We start from the raw sequence: 14,689 nt of genomic DNA, 5'->3' as shown, positions 1-14,689 counted from the left end.
AACAACTTGCTTTCTTTCTGGTGGGTGCAATAACCATAAATACACAAGACAAATTCAAAACAAATCACATGATTGCATGAATACAAATTGAATTAATATATATATATATATAGTAGAATTATAGTAGATTGAAACACTCATTTGGCCGCAAGTCAAAGTGTTATTGTTGATTAGAGTGGCAAGCAGCCCTGTAATCTCAACTCGTCACCTAAAAAATGTTTAAGGTTACATGGAAGCAACACACGACGCAACAAAACTGTAGGCAAATAAATAGAATGACTAGTTCAAAATGAATGGGAATTGTATTATTTCCGCAAAAAGGGGGAAACGAACATTAAAAAAATAAAAGAAAAACCTTAATAACACTTTCTATGGCTATGTATCGTACCCAACAATACAAATCTACAAACTTTCGACATCATAACTCTATTTTGGCACCCTCTAGCACACTCCTTGCCATTAATTCTCAACAGTAACAAACCCTTCTATTGCCTCATGCAGACTTGCCCTATAGGTCTACATCCATCAAAAATAGCTGCATGATGGCTAGACGAAGTTCAAAAGTTATATACCATCTGTCCAATAAAGGAAAACACTATCCAAGATCTTCTCAGCTAGTTTGGAGAATGGCCAGAAATCAATTGGTTTTCGAAATTTACACAGATCATTATATGACTGATCATGCTGAGCACCCCTGAAGAACCAATGTATTCCCCCAATATTTTACACAAGCACAAGATTTCCATCATCATGAGCCGAGTCCCATCTGTGATCAATTAAATAACAGTCTGAAATTTGATCAACCATTTATTCTACAAACAACCAAATGAGCACAACTTAGAATGTTTACCATTAAGGCCTTTCTCAGTGCAATCAACTATGATGCTTGGTCTAGAGAAATGGGGAAAAAAATTCCCCTACAATTTTAACTATATGCTTTTTAAAAATGTAAATAAATAAGTAAAACTAGGGGAAGCTTTCACTAATAGAAGAGAATGCACCAAATGTATTTCAATTTAAGGTGAAAAATGAAATTAACAAAAATTCATAAGGTTCAGCGAATAATACAATGAGAACACAACATCAAGTTCATACTCACCTCCTCCCAAAAGTTGTATGGAGTCACCTTCCCTGAACCACTCTGTAGTTAAGGACCAGATCCTCAGGTTTCTTCCATATGTAAGCTCTCACTGTGGCTAAGCTCATGTCTGTTGACAAGACCTAGAAAATGTAGAACACTATCATCAGGCAGCAGTGCCAGGAATCTCTACTTAGATTTGTGGTTTAATTACATTAGTTGATTTAAAAAAACCTAAGTAGAAGTATAATTGGCTTGAGTGACATAAATCACATTTAACAAAGTCAGTTTATGGTCTACAAGTTCTTATAAATTTTAATTCCTCTGCCAGATCAGCACACTTCACTGGATAAAATGGGAAACAAAATATAATCAAGAGAATGAATTCGAGAGAAGGAAATACACCAGACAGGAGTGAACTGTGAAGTGTCAACATACTCAACCATTCTACAAATAAACTTGGGTTACTATCTTGTATCAGTTCCACAGGGGAATGTCTAATATTTTGTTGACCTAGATTTCATTTCACAATATCAATTGCTGAAAACCTTGTTGAGGCCACTGCAACTCTATCAATTGCAAAAAAGCTTGTTGATGCCATTGTAAATTGCCAGCGAGGTAAAATCTGATTCAATCTAGCATACAAGTACACAGATCCTATACAGTCTGCGCCTATTATATTTACTTTTGCACATCTACAACCTCGTCTAATTTGATGGCTAATGACTCTCATAGTCATGGGCTCCTATTATCTACAATATTTTTCAAAGGCATCCCCAAATCGAAAAAATGAATGTCCAATTACCTGATTGTTGCATGTAATCTCTATGGAAGGCCTAAGCTTTTGCCAAGGCTTCAGTCCAGGTCGATAGGATCCATCTCCTACGGCAGAATGCTGCAACTGTCCTCCACCGAGTCCAGGAGCAAAATTTCCATCTGGATTATCCAGTGGTTTGTCAAGGACCATCTTTTCTATGACATAATTGACAACCTACAGAAACATAGCAGTGGACCATGGTCAGTTGGTGTATTCTTTAACCAATCATGCAAAAGGGAAAATAGCACAGCAAAACCTAACACAATTTAATGCCTTATATACAATGTCTTTCAAAAGTTAGGCCAAAGCTAAAGGTGCACCAGATCACTGTCACATAATTTGAATTAGTCAACTGATGCATAAGATAACATTAGAGTTCTACTATTTGAGCTCCAAAGAACAAAATAAATGTGATGTGATTGTCAATTCATTCAGCTCCTTGTCCACCTTCATCATTCTCCTTATGTTGTTGAGTTCTTATATCTAACCAGAAGAGACAGACACATGCACAAAGATTTTATAAACTAAAGCATCATACATTACCTAAAAATTTAATCTTTTCCTCCTGTCTATTTTAGAGACAATGTTGCTTACTGTCATTAATTTCTTCCATCTTGCTTTCGATTTTTTTTTTTTTCAATTCCATCATCCCATTTAGATAATTCCATTCTCTTGAAGAAATGATAAAAAAGGAATGGAAAGAAAAAAGAGCATAAGGGGTCAAATGAGAGATTTTAAGGCGCTCTAAAATATGCTTAAAATAAGTTACTCTTCTCTCTTTTAACTTATTTGATATTAAATCATTTTTACTGCTTCCATCGACATTGCTTTTGGTCTATCTACAGTTTTATTGTCCTATTGCTTGAAGCCACTCACTTCCCACAAGGCACATATTTCCAAATTGTTTTGAGAATAAATTTACAGCTCAGATATATGCATCTTTCAAGATTGTTTACTTTGCAATTAATGTTTAAACAGTTTCTAATCCCCAATCCTGTTATAGAGCATACCACATTAACAAATTTGTATACTCAACTCAACTCACAAGGTGTGATGAAATTTTTACGCTGGTTGTCACCTACCGCAACCGTCCTCCTTTATCCGGGCTTGGGATCGGCTAAACACAAACTACTTACACATTAACAAATTTGTATATCTTCAAAAAAAAAAAAAGCGTAAAAATCTCACATACTTGAAGTCCCATAATGCAAACAACACATACATCATAACTGACCTCTTTATGATCAAATGCTTCTAGCATACATTCAAAATAATTTATTTCCTGTAACTGAATTAAACTTACTTTATGTATTCTCAGTATGCGGGGTGCACTTAGTTTGCCTTGTGTGAGGATCTGGACAGCTGAGCCTTCGCAAGGATGCAGATAAAAGCTGCACCTGGAGAAATTCAACTATTTGAATTATTTACCTAGGGAAGAAAACTATTTAAATCAACTCAATATAAGCACAAGAAAATATCTGTTGTTCAATGCAAATCCAAGTCCAGAAGAAAGAATATTCACAATTTCACATACAACTTTTCTAAGTCATGCAAAATAAATCCAAACAACATGGTTGATAAAGGCCTTTAATAGATGCGTAGGTTCACATAAGCATGCTTCTTTATGCCTCACAAGTAAATGTTATTTCAGTGAAACACGCACACATGCACATATGAAAAAAGAGAGCAATAAAGTCAAAGACTACTTGGTATTTTCTCTTGGAGGGAGGCGATTATGCTGTACGCAATCTATACACCACCAAGGGAAGTCCTTTTCATCCTCAGTTCCATCAAAATCAGTAACTTTCTTTCTCCATGGGCCTCCTTGAGAGCCTTCAGTGATAATTGAAGGAGGGGAAACTGTTGAAAATTCGAATGGAGGATACACCATGGAATCATTTTCAGCACTACCATCTACCTCAATTCTGGAATGGGCAAGACTTCTGGGAGTAATATCTTTCCCAGACAAAACATCCCCATTAGCTGAAGATTGAGATCCCAGTCTTTGCCTTCGTTTGGCCAACCAATGGGCCAATAGACCTTTAAGGGTTTCACGAGCTAGATTAACCTGCAGATCATGGGTAAAAGCAATATATGAATCAGTTAATAATAAACCTGATGGTAAGCTGTCTGGTTTCACAATTAAATAAAGCACTTAGAAGATCATTTGCTACACTAGAAAAAGGACATGTTCCATAATAGAACCACCAACTTGAGATTTATTTGATAATATACCTTATCATCTTCAGGTTTTCCAGCTATGTTAAGATCTGCAGAATACATCTCTGCAGAAAAGCACTGTGGTGTGTCCAAATGAACAGACAAGCTTCCAAGCCTTGAATCTACAGTGAACCACCCAGGAATGCTTACCTAGAAGAGCAGCAAGAGAATCAACAATAAAATCCACCAAAACTCCCATACTATAAGTGTCAAGAAACCACTCAACCTAAAAGCTCACACTTGTAGGTGAGGACCCCAAGAATAGTTTTATATCTCTAATAAGAAGCATTGTGAAAAAAACTTATCATACATACCATTTCAAATAACTTTTCCTTTTTCTCCTCAAATGACACCTGGGAAAAAAATATAAAATTATAAGTATGAATAAGTACTGCAACACAGCAATCCTGAAAGCTGCCACATTCAAATGTATGCATAACATCATGAATGAACCATATCAGCAGTGGTACCATCTTACCACTTCCAGAAGTCAGAGATACCACCATGCAAAAAAACCACACATTCGAATAAAAATGGAAAAGGGAAAAAGACAAGTAACCTTTCCATAGTCCTCAACTACAACACCCCTTGTGATCTCCCATAGCTTCACTGAACCAGCAGTATCCTATAAAGCAGGTGTGATTCATAAGTTTCATAGAACTCCGGTTGCACATGGATAACACATCGGTGTCAAAAACATGATTACCTTAGTCAGGACATGCCTTCTATTATTTAAAATTTCATGCTGAACTATTGCTGGAGTTCCAGGAATGCTTAAGGTCGGTTCTTTGTAGACAGGAACCTACAAATGTCACTTAATTTACCAAAAAAGGAAGAAACAAGTTTGTGTCCACCAGTAGAGAGAGGATTTATTTAAACATATTTTAGATATTCAAGTCAAAGCAAATCATCAATAAAAGTTAGAAGTTACAAAAAATAGAATATGCAGTAGAACATATCATAACATAAATTACAAAGATAATAGCTACAAGCATTCTATGCATGTATTCTTGGCGCCACATGCCTTAGTTGGTGAAAGGGGAAAAAAATAGAAATCTAATTAGTCAACCGATAAATACAAAGCACAAAGCATCAAGATTCAAGAAACACAAAGAATTATCCAAAAATCTGATCACCCCAGCTATTATATATATATATATATATATATATATATATATATATATATATATATAAGAAAAGGATGCAATAAGAATTCTTACCAGGGTGGATCCTTCTAAAGAAATCCTTGCCCTCGAAAAGGACAGGTTTCCAGCTAAAAATGAACCACCTCTTTGGAAGACCTTTTGAGGATTGTGTCCTTCAGCAGGCCATCTATGAACTGAAGAATCTGTTGTTGCAACCCATATGCTATCATCATGCAATGCCAATTGCAAAATGGGATGCTCCTTTGAGCAAAGCAAAAGACTCTCTCTTGTTGCCAAGTCTGTCAAGTATAACTGAGGGTATAAACAGAATTGGGCATCAAAAATTTTGAGCAACAAAACTAAATAGTAAAACAAAATAAAAGAAAAAAGTAGGAAGATTTGAATAGTTCTGTTTGCAAGAAAATCTACTTACAGATAGATCCCTCCCACCACTATAAACATGGCCAAATGTTGGGGTGCTGGCAAGTGCCCAAACAGAATCTGTATGCACAGCATATGAATGCACACAACGCTGCTGACCAAGGTCCCATAGTCTATAAAGCAATCCAGAAATAATTAAAGGCAAGTTCTTATACATTTTAATGGCTGAAGTGGGGCACGTATAATACAGTGAGGGAAAATGGGAAGAGAGGAGGGAAGGTCCTTAAATATCTACCTGATCATAGAATCAGAGGATCCAGATAAGCAAAACCTGCAAGAATGAAATTTGCAAATTCTGTTACTAATATAAAACTATGATAAAAAAAAATTTTAAAAAAATAGATAAGCCATAGAATTAAATCAGCTAAACTGATGATCCATTAGTTAAGAAAATACCAGCTGCATCCCATTCACTATCAAAAGCTGTTAAAACACTAAATAATTTGCACATGGTTTCAGTTGAAAGCTGTGAATAGCAGGAAGAACAAAAAAGACATGGACGCATAGTCTCATACACACATTATATTCTGACATAACTTCTTTTTTGTCAATGTGATTGCCAGTTTGAGATGGGAACTTCATTTTATGAGATACCAAGACTTTTAACTTGGCTTTGCTTTACCCATGGTCTCAGGAGTCGTCTACATTGATTACATAACATATTGGCCAGGGACCCTCATTAGTTGGAATTACCGGCTATTGCTTCATGAAGATTTCTTCTCAAGGTTAAGGTTAGCAACACAGGAAGCCAGATTCGTTGCTGATCAGCTTTTCTTTCTCTCTTTAACTAGATTCCCCATCTCATTTTCTTTCTATGCTCTCTAAACTGACTACTATCATCCCTGCATATTCCTACTTCCTCAAATCCCTTTTGCCCATCTCATTGTTACAGCCTTACAGGTGGTGAGAGTTAAAGATTTGGTCTAGCTGCCTTTTGCAAATCTTTTTAAACCAACTAAAGCAGGAAAACTATATCAAATTCTCAGTTCCTTAATAATTCAACTACAACAAACACATATTCCCCACTTTTTGGCGTATTGTATTGAAATACCAACCTTGCAATTGAAGGAATTTTCAGCATTTAGGATTGTCATTCAACAAATCATCTTGAAAATTGCAAGCTTAAGAAAACAAAAACAACACATTTGTTGAAATTTCTATTGTTATTTCTACTCTATTTTGCGTACAGGTAAACAACAGCTTAAAAAAAAAAAGAAAATCCTTGTTCTACATTATCCAGAAAATTAGCAACCAGCAAATTCACTGAAAATTCATCCCTCACATAACTCATTTCTCTCAAGGAAATCACCTTTATCTTGCTTCAGCCACACATGACAGAGAATGGACAAGTTGCTTTTCCTATACCAAAACCCAACCCCCCCCCCCACACCCCCCAACCCCCCCCCCCCCCCCCCAAAAAAAAAAAAAAAAACCTCCAACATTTTCCATTATATTTACGAGCACATTGGTTAAACACCACATCCTTCACATGTCAAGTACAGCAAGTTTTTAACGACACTTAAAAGCTGTTCTCAAATAGTGTGGCAAACAGGAATTCCCAATGTAGCACATCAAAAGCCAAGTTGGCATGCTTAATTATGAGCTTTTTCACCATGATAAAAGTGAAGTTATTGACACTCAACTCAACTCAACTTAACTAAGCTTTTATCCCAAAAATTTGGGGTTGGTTATATGGATTCTCTTTCTCCACTCTAAACGATTTTGGGTTAAATCCTCAGAAATGTGTAATGCTTTTAGGTCATGTTGTACTACTCTCCTCCAAGTCAGTTTAGGTCTACCCCTTCTTTTCTTTCTATCCTCTACCTAATGTGCTCTACGTGTCTAACTGGAGACTCCGTATGTCTACACTTCACATGGCCAAACCACCTCAATCTCCCTTTTCTCAACTTATCCTCAATTGGTACCACTCCTACCTTTTCTCTAATACTCTCATTACGGACTTTATCTAGTCTAATATGGCCACTCATCCACCTTAACATTCTTATCTCCGCAACTCTTATCTTAGACACGTACGACTACTTCAGTGCCCAATACTCACTACCATATAACATAGCCAGTCGTATGGCTGTACGATAAAATTTTTCTTTCAACTTATTGGGAATCTTGCGATCGCATAAAACTCCCGTGACAAGTCTCCACTTCAACCATCCGGCTTTAATCCTATGGCTAACATCCTCCTCACATCCCCCATCTACTTGAAGGACTGAGCCAAAATATTTAAAGTGATTACTTTGGGACAGTATCACTCCATCCAAACTAAATCATTCCCTATTACCAATTCAGCCTTCACTAAACTTGCAATGCATGTATTCTGTATTCGTTCTACTTAACTTAAAGCCCTTTAACTCTAGAGTACTTCTACAAAACTCTAACTTTCTATTAACTCCTTCTTGTATCTCATCTATCAGAACTATATCATCCGCAAACATCATGCACCAAGGAATACTCTCTTGTATATGTTGCGTTAATTCATCTAAAACTAATGTATCATCTGAAGTTATTGATACATCAAAATAAATGTCTGCTATCTAGATGGAAAAGCATCTCAATTAGTTGAATCAACCACAACTCCGAACACAAACCCCCCCCCAACCCAACACCCAACAAGGGTTCAATTCCACTACACTTCTCTAGCATGCAGAAGAAGCTGCACTGACGATTTTCCTTTTTCATTCAATATAAACTCAAAACCAATAACCAATCCAAAATTTGTGAAACCATCCAAAATTTTTCCAAAAAGCTAACATAAACAAGATGCAAATCAATTCAACAAACCTGCCAGAAGAATCCAAAAGCAGAGCCCTGATATTATCAGTGTGCCCTCTTAGCTTCATAGTCTTTGAACCAGTTCTTGGATCCCAAACGCGAACAACCTATAGGAAGAGACATTGTGTAAATTGCTCTTGCTTATAATAACCCAGAATCATTTTGAAACCATTATATGATCAAAACCATAAAAAGTGTCCAAGATAAGCTTCATAACTGACTTTTTAATTGTCTTAAGACAAACACATTAATCACTATAATATCAGAATATACCTTTTCAGTTCCACCAGAGACAAGAATAGTTCCAGTCTCATTCATTGCCAATGCATAAACTGACTCCTTATGGCCTTTGGCACCAATTGGTACATATCCATGGGACTGAGTTGTATGCATAGTTATGCTGTTGCTTGAGCTAATGGTGCGTAAACTTGTCATAGGCAATGGATTACCAGAACCACTGACACCATTTGAACAATCATCTTCCATTGCATCATTTGATTTTGAGACTGGAGCAAGTGCAGCTTCGAGATCCCATATGAAAACCTCCCCACCAAGGCCACCAGAGGCAACAATATTGCTCTAAAATGCATGACACTAGAAGAGGATCAGAAAATGACATTTGACAATATATAGGATCACACCAATCATAACTACAAGCATGATTCTATAAAATTAAGTATGAAACTTAAATGAAAGGATGCAATGACAGGAACCTTTCATCCATGCAGTTATTAAGATCCACAAAAATTTGATACAGAAATTACATTTTTTTCTGCTGCAGCAAGACAAGTAACATAATCAGAGTGCTGTCGAAGAGTCCTGGTACAAATTCCATCGGACAAGCAACTCCAAGTCTGGTAAATCACAACAGAAATAAATAACCAAATCAATCAACAAGAAAGCAACCAAAACTCATACATAAAGCTACCAAAAATTATGAAAGTTGACAGACCTTGAGAGTGGTGTCTGAAGAGCAGGAGACAAGTGTGCTATCACCAACAAGGACAGCATCATTTACCTACATAACCAGAAATGCTCCACTAAATTGTGTCTCAAGCATTGGCATAAAAGTACTTTATGCATGTAATAAAAAAAAATACAATTTAAATATCTTCTAAAGAGAAACTGTATTTCACATAAAACTCTTTTCTCCTTTTTTTGTCTTTTTGGTTAGGGATGGGGAGGGGGCAGGAATGGGGTGTGCATCACCAATTTACCAGCATTCATTTGATAGTAAATCACAACATTCATTCTAATTGACAAAATCACAAAACATCAACTCAGATTTGCTCCCTTCAATGTCCTACAAGTTAGTGAGGCATGAAAATCAGCTGAATCTACATCAACAGTAACAGTTACCCATCAACCACACCCCTGTTATATGTAAAATATCAAAACAAAATGCGACAGGGGAAATGAAGATACCCAATCAACATGCGACTCAAATGTAGCAGAGCATGTAGCAGAATCTTCAGCCAATACCCATCTCTTCAGTGTGCCATCACGACTCCCAGTGAAGAGGTAATCGCTTCCATCAGATACAGATGACTTTAACACAGCCAAGCAATTAATGCCAGCACAATGCTGCAAAATAGACACCCAAATGCAATGTTAGGCCTATAACATCATTTAACAGTCAAAAAATGCTACCCAAACACTAAGTCCTTGAATAAAACAAGAAGCACAATGTTCAAGAGACGAGGCTGCATTCATTACATGTTGGTCATGTTGGCTGCAAATTAAATGGATGGATCTCATCCTTTGCAACTTCATAAAGTTCATGTTGCAGCAATTATTGACTTAAACTCCTTCAAACTTCCAACATCAGAAGCAAGAAACTAGCTTTTCAACTGAACCCATAACACACTTCACCATTTACCATCTAACCATAGCTTATCTAGGAAGAATTACTGAAGTGAAAATGTGTTAATGCAAAGCAAATGCAACGCACCCCATTTGTTTATTACCATCTGTAAAATAAAACCAGTCACAGAATTGACAACATTGTTGGATTGTCCTCCAATATGGAGCGGCTCGATGCATTTCTTTGCAGAAGGGAAGATAAAGGTAGCAAACAAAGATAAGGGACCCAATATTACCATTATTAAGTGGTCAGAACAAATATATCATAATCAACTTGAATATCAAGAGCACACAAGCTTCTTTATCGAATTTTGAGGAACGGCATGTAGACAAAATATTATGGTACTGTAGACTTTATAAAATAATACGAGTGAAGTTTTAGCAGCATTAAAATATCATACACTGGCAAGAGAAATATTGAATTACAGAAATTACATTCGCATAAGAAGCTCACAAATGAATAGAGGACACAAACATGAACACTACATATCCCAATCATGCAACTTAGGTACTTTTATAACATATCAAATAAAAAAAATGTTTATAACCAACTAAATCACACCACCCCCCCCCCCCCCCCCCTCCTCAAAAGAAAAGATTTAATTAACAAAAAAGCAAATGTACAGCAAGGAAAGCAACTTCCTCATTTCAAATGCTTTAACACTTAGCTGCAAAGGACAAAATGATCAAAACAAGTACAAGATCGCTTCACCTTTGTATCATCAGCATCACTCAGTACATAAGTGAGCCTCTTCTCCTTGCGTGGCCGAACAGAATTGGAATTGTTCCCTGCACTACCCACGCGGTGCATTGCAATAACACCTAATATAATATAAATAAGCAATCAGTTAATAATAAAACTAAAGTTGCAGCTACCTTCCAATTCCATTAAGTTGTTAATAATATGCACCAACTAAAAACTATTTACACCTACTTTCCCAAAGAAATGGTCAACTATTTCTAAGCAACCAGTACCCAATGCCATAATGGTTCATGGTTCCCAATTAGATGAAAACTACTAATATTTTTTTTATTTTCATTTAATTGAATGTAATAGAAGCAAAATGGCAGGTTCTGAGTGCTAAGCTATGCTATATAAAAATTCCTGAAAGTTAGATACTTGTAACAAGCAACTCTGTCCAGAATCCACATGACAAAAAGTCAAAATTGTAAAGAGCAAAACAAAAAATCAATAGAAAATTTCCAAAATGTGTAGAAAAACATGAATTGGGCACAGTCAGCCAGTAAGGACTGAACCCTAAAAATGCATCCTAAGGTAAAAGTCCAACAGCTGATACAAAATCAAGAACACCAACACTATCTTTCAGGGGCTGATGCAGAAACAAGAAGCAAGATTGGAGCATAGCAATAAGAGTCGTCCAAATGGTACAGTGAGTCCAGTACCATAGAGCAAGTTACCCTTCATATAGGTTTCTTGCCTACTCTCTGCTAATAGAGTTACCATTTTACAATTCTAAGATCATCAACACCAACATTCCAAGCTACCCCAGTTCATCTATACATACACATTTACGACTTCCATGCACAAAACAAAATGTCAACTCTAAGCATATATTAATGGCATACCCAAGGCACCAGAATACCGTCCTCGCAAGCCAAAAAAAAAAAATTAAAATGCTCTAATAAAACTAACAACAAATTAATTACCACTTGAGATGCAAAAAAATAACAACATATAATAATTACTTGTTAGATAACTTTGCTCAAGATAGTAATATCCTCCATAATCTCCAATTGGTCTCCACTGCTTAATTTAGACATCTCCAATGAATAATTCATTGAGAAACAAATTATTAGTCAAAAATTAAGATTTGGAATGATAAATCGGCGATAAGAAACGCGATCCAAACCCTTAAAAAAGAAGATTAAGTGAAAGAAAACGGATTACAGAGACACAAGTCAAAAGAAAGGAGACAAGAGAAGAGGAAAACGCGAAGAAATTAAAAAAGCTAATCGATAGAGGCTGAAATGATCAAATAAACAAAAACGAAAATATAAGAGAATTAAAGGGGAGAATTTTGCATTAACTTACAGGGAAGTGATGGAATTCGAGGGAGAGAGAGAGAGAGTATGTGTGGGTGTTTTGTGGGAATCTGAGAGCGTATAATTGAAGAGATTGAGAGTTGGAAAAACCCTAGAGGATTGTTTATGTGTCTTTGCTTTGTTTGGCTTTGTTTTGTTCTTTGAGGTTTACATAGTTGAGAGAGGAGAGGGAGAGAGGCGGAAGAAGGGAGGAGAGATTTGGGAACAAACAATCATATAGACTCTCCCTCACAAAACTGAACCGGGAAGTGAAAGTCAAAGGCAAGCTTAGCCCTGTGAAATCTTCGTCTGTCGTATTCTCCCGACCAGAAACGACGTCGTGTTCTTAAAACCTAAAATTACACATTCAAATTTCAAACCACACCTTCATGAATCTAATTTTCTAATTATGTTTGTGAAAATATTTTAAATTTGTCTGGCAATGATAATTCAAAAATGAACAAGTTCATTTTACCAACAATAACTTTCTTAGTATAAATATTTTATAAAAAAATAAATAATTTTAATTATTGTTAACGTGTTTATAATGACTCTCATAAAAAAAAATAATAATTTTATTTTTAATAATTATATAAATTTTAAATTTTAGAACTTACGCAATTCTCGGATTCACGTTTTCGTTATGTTTTAATTCTATTCAAGTAAAAATCAAGTAACATAAAAAAAATATAATTAATTAAGTTATATTTAATAATATTAACTATTTTAATAATTATTAAATTAATTTTTAGATATTTTATTAATAATTAATTATTAAATATTAATTATTTATATATAATAATTTAAAATAAATTTTTTTAATAAAAATAATAATTAAATTAGATATATATGTAAAAATAATAGTATTATTATATTAATCATAATTAAAATAATTTTTAATATCTAAATATTAAAATAATAATTTTTTTATAAATTATTTTTTTAATTTTTAAATATTATATTATAAATAATATTAATAAAAAAATAATATTTTAATCATAATTAAAATATTAAAATGATAATTTATTTTTACCACTGTCTATACATACCTGTATTTTATTTATAAAAAAAAATTATTGTGAAAAGTGTCTTAAACAGACTCCAAATTAAAAAATAAATAAATAAATAAAGAGGATGATATGCTTTGGACGTAGAAGGTCAAATGGCACGTGGAAGCAGTCAAAAAGTAGATTGAAGTAGCAAACCTGTCCATGTGAGCTCACTCTCAATTTTTATTATAAATTTTTTACGTAATTATTATATTTTTATTTTTAAAATTAACAAACCCTAACACAATAAAAATATCAATTCCACTACTTTTTTTTTTCGACTTCTTAATTTACGTTTCACTAAACCTATCACATTTTTCTCTTAAATAATAGTTTTTATTTATATTAACATTAATAAAAATTTACTTAATCTGTTTAATTTAATAATTAAAAATATTCACTCACATAATAAATTTAAATTCAAATCCTTATTTCCTAATTTTTATATTAAAAAAAATTATTAAAAATGTTATATTAATAATTTTATAATCATTTTATTATTTTATTTTCTTTAATATAATTCACTGACTAAGAGGATATTTGATTTATTGTTGAGTGCAGCTGATAGTTAATAGACACTCAAACATGTGAATTAGAGTGTTTGATAAATTTTAAAAAATAAAACTGATAATTAATTGATAGCTGATATGATACCCATCAACTGTAATTTATATAAACTCTATTTTTAAAGCTATTTTTTCATCGACTGATAGCTGATTTTATTTTATTTTTTATTTTGATCATATTATTATTTTTAATTTAACTCAAAAATTAATATTATTAATTTTTTTAATTTTTTATTTACAATTTTAATATTTTAATTAACTCATTTTAACTTTATTAAAATATTTTTTTATTAATAAAGTAAAATATTTATTTATATTTAAAAATTTAAAATTAATTATAAATTTTTTCTTTACCAACAATAATAATTATTTTATTTATATTTTTAAAATTATTTAATTATTTAAAAAATTAATTATTTTCTTATTTCAATAATAAAATAAATAATATAATATGATAGATTAATAATTATATATTTTATTTTAATAATATAATAAATGATATAATATATTAATTCAATAATTATATATTTAATTTAATAATAAAATAAATAATATAATATAATAAATTTATAATTTTATATTTATTTTAATAATAAAATAAATTATATAATAAATACTCATATTAGTCATTTTACATATCAGCAACGGTTAAATATAGTTTTACCAAACAATTAACATAA

The 14,689-nt window shown here is 33.3% G+C and overlaps 1 protein-coding gene across 6 annotated transcripts; it reads right to left on the bottom strand.

Moving 5' to 3' along the window:
* Nucleotides 1-280: 280 nt before the first annotated feature.
* LOC110662612 (uncharacterized) lies at nucleotides 281-12,674 on the bottom strand. Of its 6 annotated transcripts, none has more exons than XM_058144518.1 (20): nucleotides 12,405-12,668; nucleotides 12,059-12,133; nucleotides 11,064-11,173; nucleotides 9,914-10,072; nucleotides 9,441-9,506; nucleotides 9,253-9,342; nucleotides 8,762-9,067; nucleotides 8,498-8,595; nucleotides 5,937-5,972; nucleotides 5,694-5,814; nucleotides 5,336-5,572; nucleotides 4,822-4,917; nucleotides 4,675-4,740; nucleotides 4,430-4,468; nucleotides 4,131-4,265; nucleotides 3,602-3,963; nucleotides 3,199-3,292; nucleotides 1,884-2,069; nucleotides 1,100-1,221; nucleotides 281-766 (listed from the first exon to the last, which is right to left on the bottom strand). In XM_058144518.1, exons 3-19 carry the CDS (start codon nucleotides 11,160-11,162, stop codon nucleotides 1,123-1,125), a joined length of 2,289 nt encoding a protein of 762 aa, XP_058000501.1. In that variant the 5' UTR covers nucleotides 11,163-11,173; nucleotides 12,059-12,133; nucleotides 12,405-12,668; the 3' UTR covers nucleotides 281-766; nucleotides 1,100-1,122. The 6 variants fall into 6 exon arrangements, with proteins under 6 accessions (XP_058000501.1, XP_058000503.1, XP_058000504.1 ...); XM_058144520.1 differs by having other exon boundaries at nucleotides 12,059-12,116; XM_058144521.1 differs by lacking the exon at nucleotides 12,059-12,133 and having other exon boundaries at nucleotides 281-812.
* Between the last annotated feature and the right edge of the window lie 2,015 nt (nucleotides 12,675-14,689).

The sequence above is a fragment of the Hevea brasiliensis genome, chromosome 3, assembly GCF_030052815.1.
Source record: "Hevea brasiliensis isolate MT/VB/25A 57/8 chromosome 3, ASM3005281v1, whole genome shotgun sequence".
Taxonomy (NCBI): Eukaryota; Viridiplantae; Streptophyta; class Magnoliopsida; order Malpighiales; family Euphorbiaceae; genus Hevea; species Hevea brasiliensis.
The sequence above is the reverse complement of the archived record's forward strand: the minus strand, read 5'-3'. Positions and strand labels throughout refer to the sequence as shown.

Coding starts and splice junctions, on each gene's coding strand:
- LOC110662612 (XM_058144518.1), bottom strand. CDS start 11,162: ATGCACCGCGTGGGTAGTGCAGGGAACAATTCCAATTCTGTTCGGCCA. Junction 4,266..4,429: donor AGGAAAAGTTATTTGAAATG/GTATGTATGATA, acceptor CTGCTCTTCTAG/GTAAGCATTCCTGGGTGGTT. Junction 2,070..3,198: donor GCATACTGAGAATACATAAA/GTAAGTTTAATT, acceptor ATGTTTCTGTAG/GTTGTCAATTATGTCATAGA.